The 22,579-nt window shown below is 37.9% G+C and overlaps 1 protein-coding gene across 2 annotated transcripts in view; it reads left to right on the forward strand.

Moving 5' to 3' along the window:
• Positions 1-441: 441 nt before the first annotated feature.
• The window catches only part of tox (thymocyte selection-associated high mobility group box), a 67,044-nt gene continuing 44,906 nt past the window's right edge, over positions 442-22,579 (forward strand). Inside the window, exon 1 of one of the 2 annotated variants that reach the window (XM_038271596.1) lies at positions 442-946. In XM_038271596.1, the coding sequence (XP_038127524.1) occupies positions 842-946 (105 nt within the window). In that variant the 5' untranslated portion in view covers positions 442-841. The remainder of the gene's footprint in view (positions 947-22,579) is intronic. The other variant, XM_038271588.1, reaches the window with a different exon arrangement.

Genomic DNA, 22,579 nt, shown 5'->3' on the forward strand with positions numbered 1-22,579 from the left:
AAAGGTAGAGAATAACTATAAATATGTATATTTGAAAATGTTTAAAGTAGACATGTACATCTATATGCACTGAGATGAGAAGCCAAAGTAGAAACTGGGAGATGTGAAATTGTTTGCGTTTATACACTCTTTCACCTCTAGGGGGAGCAGCTGCAACCATTAAACTGAAAACTCGGATGGAGGAAGACGGAAACTCAAATGTTACCAAAATAAAGCTCATTTTCCGGTAGCGGCGTGTTTTATAGATACAATATAATATAAGTTCCTGGTTCTAGTTAATGTTTTATATTTCATCCATAGTAGAAATTGCGACTTTGTCTCGTATAAACTCATATTTTTCGTCGTAAAGAAGCGCGACCTTTTATTTTTGTTATAAAGCGTACTTCCGGTTTGTTGTATGTAATATGTTTAGCTTTCTTTAGAAGCTCTTTGTATGAGTGGACCGCAGCAGCAGAGCAGCATTGACCAACAGAGTCCCAACCAGGGACAGACAGGTTTAGCGACATCCCCTGTCCCCGCCGCGCACCGCAGCAGGACCCGGACTCTGACAAAAGGAGGGAAAAAAGTGCTCTTCTTGTTCTTATTTGAAGCTCTGCTCCAACCATAGAAGCGCTTTTAACAGGGAACTTTGGTCCTCTGAGCTGCGGTCACAGGAGCATGAGAGCCCGGCGCGTGGAGAAGCACATCCAGCCTAAACTTTACAAGTCTCTGTTTCAATAAGAAGCTGAAAACTAAACAATTTTTAATGGACTAAAATCATTTTTTTTATCTAAATTTTATTAGTGACTGGTATTAAAAAGAGCAGAAAAGCAGAACAGAAGACGTGGATGTATTTGTAGTCATGGATGTAACAGTTTACCCTCCTCCTCCTCAGCCTCTGTCCGCCTCAGACCCCTCCAGGCTGGGGCAGCTCTCCTACCCTGACCCGGCTTTTGGGACCAACAAGGTTCGTCCTTATATTTTAAATATTCTTTCAAATTATCTCCTCTCTTTCTGTTATCCCTTCCTTTTCTCCTCACTCTGCTGTATTTTTGTATCTCGCCCAATTAAGTGCTAATTAATTGCTTTATTGGGGCCCCTCTTAGTTAAAGCATCTAATGAATTTAACTACATTTAGTGTGCCACTAGATCAGATAGTTTTTTAGCTAATCTTTTCCCCTTTAAAGTAATAATTTCACTTAACCACCTTCAAAGTAAGTCTATTATTTGTACACCCCAATTAAGAGTTATAATTATTATGTGGTACATTGTAATAAGCTGAAGTGAGAAGAGTTAAAGACTCTATAGTTGTTTTTTTTTAAGCTACATCTAAAAGTGGTATTTTATGCTTAAAGATGGCAGCATGTTGGTTTGTGCTCAGTGTGGGCTCTGTTTTCAGCTTCCCTCCAAAGAAAAGCCAAAGGTCAGTGTCAGACCCAAAGCATAAACCTGGACTTGGGTCACATCTATATGCATCTACTTCTATATCTGTGAGGCACATGTCATCTGATAAGCAATCATATATATGCAGGGAGATGTTTTTCAGAGTGAGTGCTTGGTGCCTGGGGAAACCATATTCATTTAGACAGCAATAAATGGCTGATCATTGAATTAGCCCTAACTGAGGGGCCGATGCAGAAGATTAATTAACCTTTTTCTTTTGTTTTAGCTGGATATAACACAACCTGCTCATTTACAGTATGTGCTTAATTTGCTCAGTTCTGAAAAGATGCTGTATATTTCTGTGAAATGGTGGCGGGCTGAATCCAAGTCAGTTCTCCCCTTCACCAACTCATACCCCCATTTCCTTCTCATTTTACCATTTTGTAAACAATCAGTTTCCCCTACATTTTAGCCTTTGCTCGTCTGATACTTTATCTTATACATTTCCCTAAACACAGAAGATAAATAGACACTAAATGCTACAATAGAATGGAATAGAAACTCAATTTATTGTCCCACAGTGGTGTTTAAAGCAGCAAAAAGATTATAGAAAAAATGATCACACAAGTGTGGACCTTAGAAAAGTGTATAAGGATAGGTTTCACATATAATTTATGTTATTTGTGTACAAAATTTGTTCTGGCTCTATTTAAGCCATTTTGGATCCTATGAAATATGACGCATTAAGACTGCATTTAAGACCAGAATTACTCTTAGCCCCCTGTTCATGCCAGATATTACATATCGAAGGCAACATATGAGTGACAGCTGACAAAAATGCTGTAAGGCTTTCGTTCCTAAAAGAGAATCAAATTACAGGAACGTGAAAAATGCACAGAATAGAAGAATATAGATTAACACTGCAAAGCAAAACTTGAAACAAATTATTCCACAATCAGAGTTTAGGCAGGACAGAACTAACTGGCGTTCATTGATTTTCAGATTTGATGTGCAAACTTTACTGAAGGCAGAGTTTCCATTAAATGTACACATTAAAACCCAAAAATTATCCATGAGATCAAGAAGTTTCCACCTAGTTTCTGATATTAAGTCCTTCAGCACCTGATTCAGCCACTGTTTGTTGGGAGATGCTCAGAGTCACTCGATTTCAGTGTAATTAGCCAAGTTTTGACGCTGTGGAACATTTCTTTCCCCAGAACTACCCAGGCTAGTTTTTGTGAACTTTTCCACTGTGTAACAGTTGGGTTACATCAGCAGACACAGGACAGGTACCTCCTCCCACCGTAGGAGTATCTACAAGGTCTTTAAAAGGCTTTGATTTGTAGCAATGAAACTATAGCCCACAATTCTTTTCCAGAGAAGACAAGAATAAACTAAATAAAATTACAACAAACTAGGTGAAAAAAATGTGATAATAACAAATGTGTGATAGGATCCCCTGGTCAGGAAACCTGGTGTTTTAACTCCAGGCTCTGTAATGCCTCATGTGCAGAGAAAGTTTAAACGGCTGTGAAAAGATTTGATCACTTCATTTCTTCTCAGTTTGCAATTAGGTTCAATTTATTAAGTCACCATGAAATGTCCACATGGGAAAAAATGTTGCAGTTGAAAAAGAGCTGCCTGCAACCTGTTTAGTGATAGATGCCTAACAATAATAACACTTTTGGTTTGTTTGCATCAGCATCAATCATTCACACTCTGTCACATACAGTTTTTTTCTATATATATATGTATAAGTTACATATCTTCATAGGCTAAATGAACATAGTAGGATGCGTGTCCCGCAGCTGGTCTGATGCACCCTGAGATCACTCTTCCATCCCTCAGTCATTCACACGCAGGTTTTCTCTCCACTCACCTTTCACCTAAGTAGTAAAATTAAACACTTTCCTTTGGTGTGATTTGTTTTTTTGTGTGCAACACCTCTTCAGCCGATGTATTCAGACATCGGTGAAACCTTGTCTCCAGTTCCTCAGCCTTTGTCTTGGTTTAGGCCTAGTCAGATTGGGATTGAGAGATTGTTCATCCAGTTACCTCAGACATCATATCTTTTCCTAACAGCTTTGGAAAATGACTTTCCTGATCTTTCCTATGTCTTTCTCTATTTAGGTAGGAATTTAAAACATGCTGCTAAAATATTTTCTCGTTTTCCGCTGATTTTTCCAATGAGTTCTCTATTTGAAAGAAGCCGTACTCTGCCAGAAAACCCACAATTTATGTGTTTTTTTTTTGTTTCAAGAAGACGGGAAGCAGAGATATAGGTGGTAGATGCTGGGGATGTGGAGAGAGAGAGCGGTGTGGTTGGGGGTAGGGACTGGAGAGAGATACGGAGGGTAGTTGGGGGTCGGGATGTTGTAGATGAGAGAGAAAGAGTGACGGAGAGAGAGAGTGTGTGTGTGTGTGTGCAGTGGGGGGTGGGGCCACCAAGGTTTGTACTATATTTCTCTCTCTCTCTCTCTCTCTCTCTCTCTCTCTCTCTCTCTCTGTCTTTTGATTCACAGCAATGTCGGCCTGATAGACGAGATCAAATTACTCCATGGCTGAACGCAGGGAGAGAAAGAAAAGAGAGAATGTAGAAAAGGAAGAAAGGCAGGAAGTGTGAGGAGAAACAAAACGAGAGGAAAAAGAAGAAAAGAAGCATTAAATTAGAGAGCTGCGGGGACAGATGTTGAATGTGAAGAGGTAAAAGCAGCGGTGGAAAAAAAAAATGAAACAAGTGAATGCACAGTTACCACTGGAAAGGCGAAATGTCATCTCAATTTATACCCATGATTAGGATTAGCGAGGAACACTTTAACTGGAAATTCTCTCCAGATACAGTTGGATTTGCAGACTATATGCAGAGATTCAGCCTCTAACCCTAAAGCAGGCTTTCCTTCCCTGTTGGAGCTGCTGCATAAGCCTTCATCCCTCTACATAATAAACATTTCACTCTGCAGCGTTTGTACTTTTAGGCTGGCTGCCAGGTCTTCAAACTCATTAAAAGACTTAAATTTATTCAGCCCAATTTTAAGACCTTAAAAAGTCTTAAATATGTCCAGATCTTACGGTGCTTATGGTGTGGGTCTTAAAAGAAATCTGGTTTGCCCATTCCTTTTGGCTCTTTTTTGGGGGGGAAGGAGGTTGCTGGTGTTATTCATTCGTTCCACATGTAGATCTGGATAATGAGTTAAGGTTTTATTTCCTGATAGCACAACTACTAAGCCTATGATGCAGTGCAACTCCTGAAACTGGCTTCTTGGTGCTTGTTTCACAAACTTTGACAAGGTTATATTTCAATTCCAATAGTTAGTAAGTGAAGTATAAGTTAGATTATTTTATTTAGTACATCCTGGTCTTTTTTAAAACAGTATAAGTCTGGAAATAGTCAAAAAAAATGAAACTCAGTGAAGCTTACATGAATCCTGTGCTTTGCATTTCTCAATTCTCTATATCTGATGCAACATTAAGCCAAAGATGCAAATGTTTCTCATTTGAGTACAATGCTAGTAAAATTAAAAGTTAAAGAGAGAAGCTGTTTGCTAGGACTACACCATCTAAAAAGGATCAAATTAAAATGAAAGCCAATAAATAGAAAAGTAAAACATTGCAGACTTTAAATGTTGAATACATCTAATCTTTCTCCTCACTTAGATTCTAATATCTGTGCTTTACTTATTGTTAGCTTTAGGCATTTGAATCTTGATGCATCCTTTTAAAGCGTTAATTAAAGGTTTAAAATGATTTCTTTGTGATGAAAGCCTAAATCGTTACTAAAGGTGCTGGTTATTTTACTTATAAGTATTTCTTTTTAACTTTATCATCTAGAAATTTGCTTCTACAAGCCCTGTAAATTCTGTGTACAAGCATGAGCAGATCAAACCCAAAAATAATACAAATAAGGGGTTGTATATAATGCTGAGAAAATAATTAATTCAAACTGAAATTTGAGCAGTTTTACAGAAATCCACATCCTTAAATCAACAAAATATTTCCCTAATAAGGGAATAAAGGAGCTCTGCTCTCTGTAGCTTCATCCGTTGATTATAATTTGTTCAGGAATATGAAATGGAAAAAGGTTCGTATTACTTAGAAATGCTTTTGTCAAAAAAAGTGAGGAATGTAGGAACTGACCTGCAGCTTGCTTCAGTGTTAGGGCCTGTGTTCCAGAACAAATCACCTGCAGGAATCAGGCGGTAAAGGTTGAACTCTGCAGCTCATTGCTGAGGTTGTCGCACCATCTGTGAAGCTGTGTGCTTCATTAAATAGCAGTTAAAAGACCTGCACTGAACACAAATATGGAGAATAATCAAATTAGAAGTACAGCTTTAGAAAGATAATCCTTAACCTAACCTACTTTTTTGCAATCTCAGTCTTTTTATTCTTATATCAATAGTAAGTAGGATACCGACATATTAGAAGTTTGTCTATATATTCTGCTTATATGTTGAGTTTGATTTTAATATTTATTTTATTGTAGAATCTCCTGCTGGTAAGAAAGGGTTGCAAAATGATTGTGAATGTATTGTTAAACAAGGTAAACACCCTTAAGATAAATCTAGTTAAATTTCCACTTGTTTTCTTATTTTCATTCTGATCTTTTCAGCTTCCTCTGTGACTTTCAGCATCAACAGCTCTATAATCTGTGTAATTTGTGGACACTTATTGCATTTAGAGTCGTCTGAATGGTTGGATATTAGGTATTGGGATGTAAAGTCTGAGTTCAGGACACTTGGAGCCTCAAAGCCAACAAATATTGCATTGCAAACACCAATACTGAGGAACCTGTGTTTTTGCTTTAAATTTTGCAGCCGTACTGCTAAGTAGTTGCGGTGCACAGGCAAGTTCGATAAGATGATGTTTACCATTAAGTTTTATTTACATTTTATAGTTTATTATAAGAATCACCAGTCCTCTTTCTGCGATGGACTTTAGGACAGTCCAGGATGTAACCCGCCTCTCACCCATTGACCACTGGGATAAGCTCTAGTCCCCCCGTGACCCCATTAGGGAATAAGCGGATATGATAATGGATAGAAGGACCAGTCCTTTTAATTAAGATAAAAAAAAAAAAAAACTAAATGATTGAATTCTTCCATCTAAACCGCACTCCAAGCTATTTCTTACTCTATTTTGCAATCAGTTAAGTGTACAAATGGCCCCAGTTTACTTTTTAAAACAAATGTCAGTAAAGATTATGTGTAGTAAACTGATTATTTTTCTCTCTGGATTTAAATTTTTTTTTCTTTTTGTTTGTTTTCTGAGGTCTGAGTGACTTTAGTATTTCTGATTGTTCTTTATCATTGTTTAACTATCGAAAGCTCAGTACAAACAGATTGATGGACATAGAGAAGGGGGCTGGAATGCTTGCTGCCTGGCATCGTGTTTAACCCCTATAGACACGATACAGAAGAGCCTTATACGTATTAAATCCAAACGGGGATCAATCTTACATTTGGTTGTGTTTTGAGTCGACTTAAAAGTTATTTATTCAGTAATTTCTATCAGTGCCACCATATGACTGTGTAGCACCTCTCAACTGGGGGAAGGAAAAGAAAGAATAAGGAATCCTAGAAAGTGGGGAAGGAGGGAAGAGGGGCAGAGAGAGGTGGAGGGCCTAATGTAAACATAATGATTGTGAAAGCTGGCTGAGGTATTTCCAAAGCAAATACAGAATTAGAGAGAACAATGAGGAAAGAACTGGACAGGAGAATCAAAAAACACAGTTTAAGAGATGCCAGCATATAATTTATGAATGGAAATGTTTCAGTAGTCATGGGTGACTAGAATACACTTGTGTTTCATATAACCACAGTTAAAGACAATGGGTGTTTTGAAATCATGCAAATTATGGACTTAGTTCCTCCAAAGTTCCTGTTGTGGCTTTAATGTTCGACTGAACACAGTCTGCGATAACAAAGGAAAACAGTCTGTTCAACATATGGATCTTTATTTAGTGTACCCCTACATGTCTTTGTTTTTTTTTTTTCAAATTAAAGTGTCAACAATGCAGGAAGTGGCGGCGTTTACAGCTAAATGCAGATATATTGGATGGATATTATTTCCAAAAGGTCTAAATAGCTGTAAACTGAATCATGCTCAAAGTTCCTGTAAGCAGCTTTGATTTCAGGGTCCAGATGTTTTTGCCCTTCTGTGTCACTGGTCTATGGTTTATATAATCATGTCAAAGTACTGAGCTTTAGTTTATGTTATTAGAAACATTTCAGAGTTTTGCAACAACAGAACAATTTTTTTTTGCATTTTCTGCTATTTCTCTTTTAGATATCATTAAACATAGTGTTTAGGTGCTGGCTGACAGTAAAAGCTTGGAGAGAGGTTTAGGTTTGTACTGCAAGAAGCTAGTGCTTTGTTGGAAAGATGTGGAATGTGGAAAAATTATGAAACTTTGTTTATTCTTTTTTTTAAAGAATTACAAATTGATCTGTTGTGTGTTTTTTAAACATTGTTTGTACTATGCCTAAACTCTGAAATGGTCTGCAGTAATATTTGATTTATTAAGGTAAACGTCTACATGATCTATGAAAACACACTAAACTAGGGGTCAAACATTACCATTTAAATTGCTAACATAAAGAGGTTTAAAAATGGAAACTCTGAAATCAATTTGTTTTAAAGTACCCATAAAACTCGTCCATAACCAGACAGTGTTGTCAAGGCTCAGAACAGGGGACCAAGTGTTCAAGGTAGATAGACAGACAGGCGGACAGACTGATTATTCAAAAAGTGTTTATTTTAGAAAAAAACCATGCAGAAACAGCAGCTAGGGCGTTTATCAAAGGGACGTCTGCAGAAGGGAAGCACAGGTTAGTGACCACATAAATCTAGCGCAGGAAGCTTATGATCGTGAGTCACTAACCTGGTTTACTAGTTCAATCCTTGCCCAGAGAATGAGGTAAGATCCAGCTGATGTGCTGCCGCCAAGCTGTGGTGGGCGCGGCCCAGAGTGTCCCGGACCCCGCAGCCCCGGAGGACAGAGAACAAGTAGGAGACAAGATCCGGACAGATGGAAAAATCCAGTGGGCGAAGCCAAAGCTAGCGTTTAGGACTTGTTCAGGATTCAGTATCAGAAGATCCTAAGTCCAAAGTGTTTCCGAAGTTTCCAGGTTGGAGACAGGAATAGCGCCAAGTTCAGTCAACAGGCAGAATCCAGGATGAGTCCATAGACAGGTCAGGCAAACAGATCAGACGGGAACAGGTAGGTTCACTGGTCGAGAGACAGACCAGGTCAGGATCAGGTAATGAGAAACACAAAGGTAATGCTGGAACACCTCATCACTGGCTAGAGAATTATCCCCCCTGTTGACTAGAAACACGAGCAGGTTAAAGCAGATCAGACGGGAACAGGCGGGCTTAGTGTTTGAGAGGCAGACCAGGAAATCAGAAACAGTAAGGTAACGCTGGACACACTCTCGTCACTGGCTCAGGAAAATAATCTGGCCCTGATTACTGGTTGGAGAGCTGGTTAAATAGAAGCAGGAGCAGGTAGGTCAGATGAATGGTTACGAAAAAAAGGGTGGAGTTAGGCAGGAGAATGAAATGAGTAATCCAGCCAGTCATCAGCGCCAAGATCATGACACTTTTTCAAAAATTTTATACCATTTCAGCATTTTTAAAGGCAACCTTATATCTGGTTATGAGCAACAAATAAAGCTTAACTAGTTTAAAACGATTTAGGATTGAAGTTTTTATGAAGAATCAACGGTGACAAAAGGAATTGTTACTTGTAGGAAATAAAAAATGCTTAACTGAATAAAACATGAAGATTATTTTTAAACATGTTGTGAAGTAAATACAATTGATATTTTTAAGAAAGACATACAAGCTTTTCTTTTATTTTAAATTAGTTGGTTAGTTGATATTTTTTTTTTATTCTGTCAGTTTCAGTTTCCATAGTTTTCAATTCTTCTTTAGAGAAATACAGAGAGCCAATAGACCAGAGAGCCAATTGTTAATATTAAGTAGGGGATTATGTACCTTTGCTTCAGTCCTGTAATTATTTTATCTTTTTTTTATTTTTAGCTAATGTTTAATTTCCTGGTGTGTGCTTCCATATTCCTGTCAATTTGATGATGATAATAATAGATTTTAATGCTGAGGAACAAAGAAAGTATTATTCTATACCAAAATCATTCACAGATAGGCCCACAGTAAGTATAGTTGTTTCAGTGTAACTAACGATCTGACCAATGCAAAAAGTAGCAGCAACCTCTGTCTGTCGGTCATTTTGCATAATATTTCCTTAAGTATTTAACTACAGCAACAGGGTAGGTAACTTATCTTCCGTTCTTAATGTCCACTTAACTCTGGTTCTACCAAAACCTGTGTTTGTATCAGCCACATTAAACTCCAATATCTTCACAATTAAACTGAGTTCATTTTGTTGTTATTTATTAATTGTTGGAATGGGTTATGTCTCCTGCCAGCTAATATTAGCCAGTGTTACTTTATGTTGTCCAGTTTACTGATTTAACTGTTACAGAAACAGAAACTTGGTTAACTTTTAGGCTCCTCCAACAGCGATAGCGTAGCATGTAGCACCATTCACCATTTTATTTTATTTTTTTACATCTATCTGCCCTATAAGGAGAGTTCCTTCAAACAAGATTTTTGTCTGTTTTTGCTAATGAAAGGATTATTTTCCTTCTGGCTTTTCTTGACATGTTTGCAGGCTTTACAACTTCCAGCATTATTATGATTTCTAGGGACGCAAAGCAGTTTCCCGCCAAAGCGCAAGGGGGGAGCCTAATCGAGAACTTGCGATGGTAACGAGAACCTTGGCAGGGTCGACGGAAAGGCATACCATGGACCAATCACAGCCACTTTTTGTCTGCCCACTTCCACTTAAGGTCTGTGCGGGTTTGCGACCGTCCGATGCGTAGTCAGGATTTTTTTGAGGTGCGCAACGACGGTTGCAGAACCTCTGCGCGGGGGGCGTGGTCGTGCACAGAGAGGTTGCAGAGAGGTTGCAGAGGCTATGCGTCAGAGGCATAAATTGGCCTTTAGCCTCTGTTAGTGCTGTGCTGCAGCCAAAAAAATATTAGGACAGTTCGGGCAAATGTGAGTGACTCAGTTTATACTTATCTTGATGCAAATGAGAGCCTTTGAATAATTATTATTGTTAGAATTGATTATGTCAAGGTATTTCTTATTTTGAGAACCATTTAAGGAAACAATGTGAGCAACTGTGCAGCCTTATAGATGTTCATGAAATCCATGATTGCACTGTATCAAACAGAAAATTATTAGGAAAAGCTGTTTTCTATATAGCATCTCATAACGAAAATAAGGCAGCTTGGTCCTAGTCTTAGAGCCCAAGGTAACCTGACAACAACTGCAGGACTTTTTAAAATCAAAACAGGCGGCATATGTGTTGATGCAGCAAAAGTCACCTTGGGGGTATCAGAACATTACCGTCATCGCACCCATTTCTCCTTGCTTCATGTTTACCTGCAGGGGGAACAGTGTGTTTGCATGTAATAATAAATCTGCCTCCACATGAGTTGGCTGACTTAAGTTACTGTATATTGTGATTGCTGGCATGCAGCCTCGGCATAAACAGGATAATCCCCTGTGGAATGAAAAAAAAAAAAGAAATAAATAATGCACCCCTCATCAAACCTGAAAAGAAGCATTACCATTTTTAAGGAACAATCTTTGTCAGTCAGGATTATAAAAATGAATTAATATGGATTTGTCAGTGATTTTAAAATGTCACGCACCACGCACTAATATGTAAATGTGTTGTGTAATTGGTGTTTTCATAGCGGGCATGGAATGTAGAGCCACTGACGATATTGGCTTTACTGCAGTAATGTTTTAAGTGTCATATCTCTTTTATTTATTCAGCTGAAGCAGTTGGAGAAGATGTACGGCAAACCTACAGTTATCATTGCAGTGGCCCTCCCCCAGCAGCTTCACGCTCATGTTTCTACTGTACCCTCCTTAAGTTTTTATCCAGCCAGAGTGCCGGCATTTTATCTAATTATCTATCAGAACACAACTAGTCAATCTGTCCGTCCGTCTGTCTATGTTGGCAGTCTTTACCAAAGAACATCTCGCCAGCCTCATCCCCCAACACCACTCATAAGGCTTGCTGATGATTGGTTTGCTTTCAGAGCTTCAGAGCTGATGCTTGTGTGCCGGTTTTGTTTTTTTTGTGTGTGTGAAAGCATTTTTAGTTGGTTAAATCTCGGGGACGGGGCGATGAGGGGCTCCTTGTTGGTGGAGGGGTGCCAAATGGAACAGATGGGCGGAGACAGTGCGCTGCCAGAAGAGACTAATTATCAGGATTTTGGTTCCAAAACAAACATATTGCAATCAAATCACATGCTGCAATCATCTCTGCATTGTTCTGTGTTTGTGTGCGCCGTATTTGTGACAATGACTTGGCTCAATTAACTTGTGGCGAACAAGATTGGATCAGTTCCAGAGTCGTTATTCGAAAATAGTTGGAACCCGTTTTCCTCTAGCTCTCGGCTTTTGTTCTCAATCATGCCATCATAGCTGTTGTAGTGAAGTGCTAATTGCTGTGGATGGATTGAAACAACATTGTCACAGTTTGTAAAGTTGTGACTTTTTTGACCCCGTTTCCTTCTGCCCCTTCTAACTATCTGGGACTTTAAACAAACTGGGTGAATTATCTACTGGTCCTCTGCAGTCGACACACTGGGGATGTCAAAAACGACAGGTCCTGATACAACGTTGGGCTTTTCTTATCTTAAACTTTATACTTTTCTTAGAGGTATACAACTTTAGACTCAGTAAGAGCTGCAAAGTTCAGAGTGAAATACTATTTAAAGATAACATAATAAGCTTTGAGGAATCAGCTGACCTTGGCCTTTTGTTTTCAAAAGGATATGATTACCAAAATCTACCCAGAAGACATCGGGTGGGTTTATCTTTTGCAAACAATAATACCAATACCATCTGTTTTACATGCATGCGGTTATTTAATCTGTGTTAAGGTTTGCCTTATAAGATTACTCTTGTTTCAACGTTTTCTTTTCTTAAGCAGAAAAATAAGTAACTAACATAGACTGGGCCAATGAATCATTCTTATAGTTGCATCAGAAATACTCTGATGTTGCTTATTTGGATTCTTGATTAAATCTGAATGTGTTTACACAATAATAAGATTACAAAATAATATTGTAGAACCATTAAATCTGAGCAGCAGTATGTCTGCTCGGGGGGGACACAAAGTTAACTCATCTGCTGTTAACTGCGTAACTTATTTGGGGTGGGAGGGATGGAGGTGGGGTTGATTATTTGTCTTTATTGGCGTATTTACGCTGCTGCTTTGGTCCAAGGATTAGTCCAGGGAATGAATATAGTGAGAAAACTCACACCTTCAGTTAGCTGGTTTGCTTTCACACAGAGATTTTTAGCCAAACAACGCTATGCAGTTAAAGCATGCTTTTTTGGGGGACATCTTAGAGGAAAATAAGAAAGTCTGTCTCTAGTTTTTTTTATTTTTTTACTACTTCGGAGTTCAAATGCAGTTGCATCTTTGTATCTTTTTGTTTTTGTGCTTCTTTTACTCGTACATTGAATCCTCACGTCCTGTTTTTGATTTGCTAGGTGACACACAATCTCAGTTTAAGCAAAACTGTTAAAATTGCAAGTTTTATTCATGCCAGGGTACGGTTCACATCGACATATTGCAAAGTTTTGGTGTGAAAGCACTGTAAAGAACTACATCCACAACAACAGTATTTGGTGATCGTTTGCAGGAAACCTGCTGTTATCATGAGTCCAAGCAAGGTTAACCATACAGGTGCTGGTCATAAAATTAGAATATCATGAAAAAGTAGATTGATTTCAGTAATTCCATTTAAAAAGTGAAACTTGTATATTATATTCATACATTACATACAAACTCATATATTTCAGATGTTTATTTTGTTTAATTTTGATGATTACAAATGACAACAAATGAAAATCTCAAATTCATCATATCAGAAAATTAGAATATTACTGAAGACCAATAAAAACAAAGGATTTATAGAAATGTTGGCCAACTGAAAAGTATGAACATGAAAAGTATGAGCATGTACAGCACTCAGTATTTAGTTGGGCCTCCTTTGGCCTGTATTACTGCAGCAATGCGGCGTGGCATGGAGTCGATCAGTCTGTGGCACTGCTCAGGTGTTATGATAGCCCAGGTTGCTCTAATAGTGGCTTTTAGCTCTTCTGAATTGTTGGGTCTGGTGTATTGCATCTTCTTCTTCACAATACCCCATAGATTTTCTATGGGGTTAAGGTCAGGAGAGTTTGCTGGCCAATTAAGAACAGGGATACCATGGTCCTTCAACCAGGTACTGGTAGCTTTGGCACTGTGTGCAGGTGCCAAGTCCTGTTGGAAAATGAAATCTGCATCTCCAAAAAGTTGGTCAGCTGCAGGAAGCATGAAGTGCTCTAAAACTTCCTGGTATGTGGCTGCGTTGACCCTGGACCTCAGAAAACACAATGGACCAACACCAGCAGATGACATGGCACCCCAAACCATCACTGACTGTGGAAACTTTACACTGGACCTCAAGCAACGTGGATGAAGTGCCTCTCTTCTTTTCCTCCAGACTCTGGGACCTTGATTTCCAAAGGAAATGCAAAATTTACTTTCATCAGAGAACATGACTTTGGACCACTCACCAGCAGTCCAGTCCTGTTTCTCTTTAGCCCAGGCAAGACGCTTCTGACGCTGTCTGTGGTTCAAGAGTGGCTTGACACAAGGAATGCGACAGCAGAAACCCATGTCTTTCATACGTCTGTGTGTGGTGGTTCTTGAAGCACTCACTCCAGCTGCAGTCCACTCTTTGTGAATCTCCCCCACATTTTTGAATGGGTTTTGTTTCACAATCCTCTCCAGGGTGCGGTTATCTCTCTTGCTTGTACACTTTTTTCGACCACATCTTTTGCTTCCCTTCGCCTCTCTATTAATGTGCTTGGACACTGAGCTCTGTGAACAGCCAGCCTCTTTAGCGATGACCTTTTGTGTCTTGCCCTCCTTGTGCAAGGTGTCGATGGTCGTCTTTTGGACAACTGTCAAGTCAGCAGTCTTCCCCATGATTGTGTAGCCTATAGAACTAGACTGAAAGACCATTTAAAGGCTTTTGCAGGTGGTTTGAGTTAATTAGCTGATTAGAGTGTGGCACCAGGGGCCATCAATTTTGAACCTTTTCACAATATTCTAATTTTCTGATATGATGAATTTGAGATTTTCATTTGTTGTCATTTGTAATCATCAAAATTAAACAAAATAAACATCTGAAATATATGAGTTTGTATGTAATGTATGAATATAATATACAAGTTTCACTTTTTAAATGGAATTACTGAAATCAATCAACTTTTTCATGATATTCTAATTTTATGACCAGCACCTGTATGTGTTTATTGTAGATGAAAAAGGTCCCACAAAACATCTTAGACTGACAGGTTTCAGTCAAACACGGTCAGTGGTGACATGTATAAAATGTTTGCTAGCGATGCTAACAATGACATTTTATTTCTTTCAGGATTTTTTTTATATTTTTGATCACTCATATTATGTCAAAATATTCCAACCTGCCTACATTTCTTTATGCAATATATTTCAACTGGAGGTTGAAAGCTCGAATAATAATAATAAAACAACAGTTTGAAATCAAGACGTTTTTTTTTTCCAGTTCTGTTTAAACAGATAAATAAGAGATACATTTCATTTTGTAACATTTTGACCCATTGATACAATTTTTAATTTATTTATATGCTACACTTAAACTTTTATTTTAGATTGTTAAAGCAGAGCTACCGTTAAAAAAATTTCAAGAGAGCAGACTTTTAAACAAACATCTAAATATCTGAAATAATCATAAAGTAGAACCTTTAAAACCACCTTAAAGGTATAGTGGAGGATGTTCTTTTTCAGGGTGGATCATCAAAACAAGTGGTCCTCCTAATTGTCAATCATTCTGGTGATATGTTCACGTAAGGCCGTCCTACGTGCTCTTCGTCATTTTCACTTACCGGTGGTGAGTCTAACATAGAGGAAAAATCGCGAATCTTGTATTGAAAAGTAAGCTTGTATGAGTGATGCAAACAGCAACTTTTAAACAGAGCGTGCATGAGGAGAAATGTGCATGCTCTCACACGGGTTTAATAGGCGTTCCCTCTCGGGAGCGGGTACAGGGTGTTGCATGTGCATTTTCTTTATTTTAAGTTTGTGAAAATCCTCCACTATACCTTTAAGCGCCTTATGTTAGCGATTAGCACGATTGGCCTGCATAACATGACTAAAACAGTCAACTTTCGGGTCCATTAGGGAATGAGGATATTGTGTAGGGGAATGAACACAAGCTGAGGTGTTTAACACAAGTCTTAATGGAAGTTTGATACCTGCTATTGCTAATCAAATTACCTAGTACCACTTAACAATAACTTACGATACACTTTATAGTTTATAAATATCTTATTAATGAATGTATAACCACATTTTAATTCATTTGAGAATTTTTACTATACATTTAACATATGCATGTAAATGCTTATGAGGGAAGTGAAATGTTGAATTTAGGCAGCACTAGATGAAATATTTAGTAAAACAGATTAGGCATAAAACTAGTCAGTTTTGTCCCCTACTCATTCTAACCAAAAGAATAATAAACATTTATTAACTAGTTATAAATTGTATACCGATAAATTGATAACATATAAACTATTTGTTAGCATCTACAAGTTAAACGTATTGTAAAGAGGTACCATATTTCTTAAAGAAATGTCCAAATCAAGTTTAAAATGATAACACCAAGCGCTCTTCCAGTAATAACTTTAGCCTTCCTGTTATTTGCTAAAAGTCCTGCTCTCCCACAAACGTATTGAATCACATATATATCAAAGAATAAATTTTCATAATTTTTAATTAGCTCCTCACATCTTTTCTTATTCCTACTCCATTTTAAACACCTGTCTGATACTAAGCATAGCTCCTCCCATCAGTAACAGCATCCACACCAAAGAGTGATGTCAACATGACCTGGTAGCAAACAGTATAGGTATCTCTGGAAAGATTAAGAATGTATTTATGTGCTTCTGATAAGTTAAAAAGCAGCAAGTTAATGTCTCCTGACATTTTCTTGGTGCATCATTATTATTTAACTTATGGATCAGTTTATTTTAGCTTTAGGGCACAGAAACCATAGAGACTGCCCTCAGCCCAGATATCATATCTAATACTGTCCTTACTTTTAGATCCAATAGTGATGCTAGATTGGATCTGTCCCACCGATAGATGATATTGCATTAGAATTGAAGGAAACACAAACAATTGTACTTTTTCCTCCAGTTGACTGGCAGAAACTATATGGCATAATTTGATAATAACATTGGGTTAACAGGTTGACACTTATGTAAAAGTATCAGTGTTTTTTCCATTTGGTTTGTGACCTGAGTAGATGATTAATTGTGGAATGAGAGAATGCCTTTAGGCTGTCACACAGAAATTAAACAAAGCCTTATCAGCTGTAATGGTCAGAAACTTTAATTTACAAGGGGGAAAAAAAAGAGTTGTCATGATGTTAAAACAAAAACTGGCTGCTTTCATTGTTAACAGTGCTAGAACGTAAACCGCTGCGTTGAGAGTGATTAAAACCTAAGTTTTAAGAATTGAATTTTTTTTTTCTCTGCACTTTCAGAAAAAGTGTTTGCTCACGCACATTCAATCTAGATTTACAGCTAGGGTGGATACATTTAGCTAATAAAACCATGTTTATATTGTCGTCAGGGTGACACAGATAAGACAGATAAACAGTTGCTGAGCTGAACTACCACAGCTGGGTGAATCTGCCTTATCCACACACACAAAGTCACTCATAACTCTTCCTTTCGTTCTCTATCTATTTCTCAATGTACAGCCTCCCCCGGTGATTTATTTCCCCCTCAGACTGTCCACGGACAACTGAGGTCTCCTGAACCCGGGCTTACACCTCCACACATAACCCAAAACCATTATAGAGCTAAACTGATAACTGGGCAGGTCTGACACATTTAAAGAGACGTCATAGTTTTTGCTCCAGCACAGGAGGAAGTGAAATGCTGCAAACATTCTCCTCGTATAACACTGCTTATTTGCATAGATATGTGCTTTTAGAGCTATTTAAGCACTTTCTTCATTTCAAGCTTCAACTGGTTTGATTTCTTTATGCTTTTAAATAAGATGTTTTCAGATGTGATGCTCTATAGAAATTCCACTTCTTACCTCCCATTTCAGATTAGATGAGTCAATTGAAACATTTTCTGATGGAGTAATATGTCAGTTAATTAGTTTTTTTTTTTTTTTTTTAATTTCTAAAAGCTTTTCTGAGTACCCTGATTTCGCTTAAGAGGTAACCAGACCGCAGCCTTGTTTCTGGGAAATGGAGTAAAATCACACTCTTTCCATTTTTATCCTCTCGTCTCACTCTGTATCACTCTCTTCACATTAAGTCGCCCTTTACCTCTTTCTCCATCTCTCGCTTACTGCACATTCCATTTCTCAGTGGCTCCTCCTTTTTCTGCTCTCTCTCCTCTTTTCCTTGATACACAGTATTCCTCCCGTTCCCCCCCCCCTTTGTCCTTGTCTGTCATCCTAATAGTCTCTCTCTCTCACTCTCCCCCTCTTTCTCCCCCTTCTTCCGACCCTGACCCACTTAGCGGGCTGCTTGTTATTCAAACCTTTGCTTTACCCACACAAATACAGACATACACACACAGAAATGGAGAGTGAGCAGCAGAGATATGAGAGAGAAAGAGATAGGCATGGGGAGGGAAGAGGAGAGGTAATTCGGGTTTACTACAAAACCCAGCAATCTTTTCTCAGTTGTATTGCTGAAAGATCTGATAAACAGTAAACACTGATGTAAACGTAGTTCTTTTACAAGTCATTAAAGGATGCAAAATATGAATTTTGGTTCTATGCATTGGACAATAACAGAGGCCACTTGTTTTAATAGAATAAAGACTACATTCTGAAAACCAAGTTTAATGAAGCTTCATTTCAGATCTAAATTGATTAGAATAAAGTAAAAACGTCTGCCTGCAAAAATGTCTACATGCTCTTTTTATTTTACTCTGCTCATAATCTAGCTTCACTGTTTAACATATATGATATTTCAGCATTAAATGGTTTTGATGCACAAATGACACTGTAAAAAATCCTAATGCGCTGAAACCGGACCTGAGCTGCTGATTTATTGCATCGTTTTATTGAAAATGTGAAATGAAGTTGCTCTTTTTTTTAACCATCTTATTCACAGAGTGTCTGCAAAGTGGACTTCTGTCCTCGTCTCTACTTGCATGTCCCAGTTTCGGCTGTTTTAAACCTTTTAACTGCTCTTTGGATTAAGGGAAGTTTTTGTGCCCAGGAAAGAGATTGAGCAGAATGGGAGGTAGGAATGGGGGTCATTAGTACTGGCAAGCGCTTTAGCATCTGATTTAAAATTCTATGAATACATATCTTGATTTATAGAAACAAATAATTACCCGCAATGAGGGAAAAAGCGAGGTAATGTTAGTTTTAGCAGTTATGACTTAGATTGTTGTTTTTTAAAGTAAAAACTTCCATCTTTGCCATTACAATTATCAGTCATTTCAAAGCCTAGTTTCATATTATAGAAAAGATAGAAAAAAAAACTGATCTTATTGCACTATAGCTAATCTCATTCTTTAAAACCAAACTCTTTAAAAGGCCTGTCATTAAATAAGCATTAAATCGGTGCCTGTACTTCTAACTACATACTGTGAGAAAATATTTACTCATCTGATGTAAGACATAGCAAGGCTTCCACATTAAAACGCTTTAAATATTTAAACCTTTGCTGGTCTAAGATTCATCCATTCAGCTAAAGCGTTGAGCCAGCAGATGTAAAGTTAAAGGAAGTGACAGCTACTAAGATCCATCTCTGTCCTCGTGTCCCTCTGAGTTAATGAAGAATGTAATAGGCTCCACTCACTGAAAAGAAATCATCACTATTTCTCTCCTCTGGCCTTTTTTTTTCTCTGTCCCCATTCTTTCTCTTCTCTTCTTCTCTCCTCTGATGGTTCATACTGTGAGTTCAGACCTATATTTGTCCCTCGGATTACACAAACAAATTTCCATTTAGTTTTACCCTAATATAATCTGATTAGGAGACTCTCAGATTGCTTCTGTTTTTCTTAACTAATACATTTAGAAAGCGTGTAATACGGAATGTGATTAAGTGCATAGTACAACTTCATGAGTTTCTCTCTGTAATTTGAAAGAAAGCAGTGAGTTTATGATAATAATGATGTTTGTTATTATATAGAGCTAGTTTTATCCAGTCTTCTAAGCTTTTATTGAAAAAGCTCAATGCATGTTTGTCACTATCTGCTTCTGGTTCAGTTTGTCCCCAAAAGGTTCACATTTTTGGTTCTAAATTTATGGGCTAAGTTTTGACCCCAATCAGGAGCAAGTTTAACTGGTTCAGAAAAACTGTTTGGGCATGTGCTTTTTCTGGTTGTACTGGACTCCAGGTTCTTATAGAGCACATTCTGTTACCAGCTACGTAACAGAAGGAAGGAGGGGCGCCAACTATAAGCATGAGCCGATGGCTGATATGCATAAAGGTTATTATACGTATTCAGGTATTAAAAAGTTAAAAAAAAAATAATTATGAACACATTTTTTTCAAGTTTCCTTTGCACTAACCAGAAGTGTATACATTTATGGCTCCAGAGTTGTATTGTTTCTCTGGAATCAAATGCTCTCTTGTCAGGGTGCATTGTCACCTCAAGAATGCTAACCTCCAGCCTGCATACATGGATCTCTGCTGCAACTCTCTTCCACTCTGTGGCAAACATATGTTAAGCTTTAACTCTGCAATGTAGTAAGTCAGGAAATTAGTGCAATGCTGAAATAATGAATGTGATTAATCACAATTAACTGATTATTGAAATAATCGTCAACTAATTTAGTAATTTATTAATCGTTAACTGGAGTTTAGAGACACTAAAACATCCCTTTAGCTGACAGAGTGACCCACTTAGAGCAGTAATAATATCAAAATTGTAATAAAAAAAAAATGTAAACATTTTGCATTTCAGATTAAAATATGATTCAGCTCTACGATCCAGAACTCCTCAGGCGGAAAAGTTTTAGTTTCACCTGATTTAATTTCGTAAAAAGTCGCCTTTAAGGAATCTGTGGCTATCCCATTAATAATCGATTAACTAAAAAAATAATCAACAGATTAATCGGTAATCGTTAGTGGGAGCCCTAAATTAGTGTGTTACTCTAGTAAAATGTTACCTGACCAAAAAGTGTCTCTACGATTCAGAAATCGCATTTTTATATATGCATATTTATATTCTGCATACAGGAAAGACTAATTCCCAATCACATCTACCAACACATTTTAAAGCTACAGCTTGGAATTTATAAGCGTTTTAAACAAGCTCTACCTTCTTATTTAATTCCTCTTCAAACATACCTTTTTCTGTGATCTACTTCTAATCCTTTTGAAAATATATTTTTCAAATTTTTGCTCAGATATCATGTTAACGCGGTAATTTCAAAGTTATAAAACCATGAGAATTCCATGTTTATCAATAAAGCTGCAGTGTTTCTCAGCGTTTTTAAAGTTGCTTACATTTTAGAAAATCTTTTAGAACATTTTTTTGTTTAGTTTTACCCATTTCACCCAATTTTTTTCTTTTCTCATGTGTCGAAAAGAAGTAGAAAGACCAACATCACAATTGCAGTTTGGTTTTGTCAGATAATAACCCTTTCTTTTTTCTTTTAGAAAACCCAAAGGCCACTGGCCAGTCTAACTTACAATTTAAATAAAATATCAAGATAGAATTAAACTTTTTGTCATTCCACTGTCACAAGTACAGAGCAATGAAATGAATTCTCTGCTTTTAACCCATCCCCTTGGGGAGCAGTGGGCTGCCATTGTGCGGCGCCCGGGGAGCAGTGTGGGGTTAAGGGTCTTGCTCAGTGAGCCAAAGTGGCAGTCTGTTGGAGTGGGGCATCTAACTCACAACCTCATGATTCAAAGCCCTATGCCATGACCACTAAGCTGCCAGAAATGAATTCTCTGCTTTTAACCCATCCCCTTGGGGAGCAGTGGGCTGCCATTGTGCGGCGCCCGGGGAGCAGTGTGGGGTTAAGGGTCTTGCTCAGTGAGCCAAAGTGGCAGTCTGTTGGAGTGGGGCATCTAACTCACAACCTCATGATTCAAAGCCCTATGCCATGACCACTAAGCTGCCACTCCCCTCATACAAGATAGGTGCAACATAATGCATCTAAAATAAGTACTAATTACGATTATAACAAGTTTTAGATCTTCCTGAACAATTGTAATTCAAAAACTATGCGTTCCTTAGCTTTTATTATAAGAGGGATTCATGGGAGTTTTATGTGTGTATTGTATTTTAAATGGTTGCTCTACAGTCCGACAGCTTCAGTCTTTGCCTGTCAGACCTGCTGTTATTGCTGTTTTCTGTCGAAGGTACAGTAAACGGAAGAAAGTTATTTGACACTGAGATCCTTCGTTCTCCTCCTCCCTTCCTCTCTTTCTTACTGAAAGTGTTCACACCAAGAGCCGAATGAGTGTGATTCAGAGTGATGGGAAATGATTGTGTTCTTGTTATTGTTGTCACCGTATTGACATGTGAAACTGTTCTGGGTAACACTTTATAACTTAACTGTAAATGCTCCAAACCAACATCCTGTCCATCACTCTGCCTGTTTCTTCCTTTAGGCTCTCTGTTTGCTCTGTAATTCAACACCTCGTTTGCATAATACCCAACAGCTGGCGAATGGATAGGGCAGCTACACCTGTCTGTCCACCTTTGTGTGTGCGTGAGTGTGAGTGTGTGTGTGCTCAAGTCAGTGCTTTGCCTCCAGCCACCTGTTCAAATGTTCCTCTTGTGTTTGTCAACTGAAACAATAGTTATGTACCCAGGATACCACGAATTATTTGAATATGGCTTACCATGCAAATATGGATTTGTTTGGTCTCTCTTTGGGCTGGATGCAGTGCTTCAAGAGTAAAAAATCAGTAAATTTAATACTGCTGTTTTTAGATTGTGGTATTTGGTACATTTTCAATCGGTAACAAGTCACTCTAACATAGTGAATGACAGAACTAGTACAGTAATGTACATTTTTTGCTTATTTAGCAGTTCTTTTCATAGTTTATAGCTATAAATCTAAGCT

Source organism: Cyprinodon tularosa, unplaced genomic scaffold (genome assembly GCF_016077235.1).
Source record: "Cyprinodon tularosa strain WSP-4 unplaced genomic scaffold, ASM1607723v1 ctg12, whole genome shotgun sequence".
NCBI classification, from domain to species: domain Eukaryota; kingdom Metazoa; phylum Chordata; class Actinopteri; order Cyprinodontiformes; family Cyprinodontidae; genus Cyprinodon; species Cyprinodon tularosa.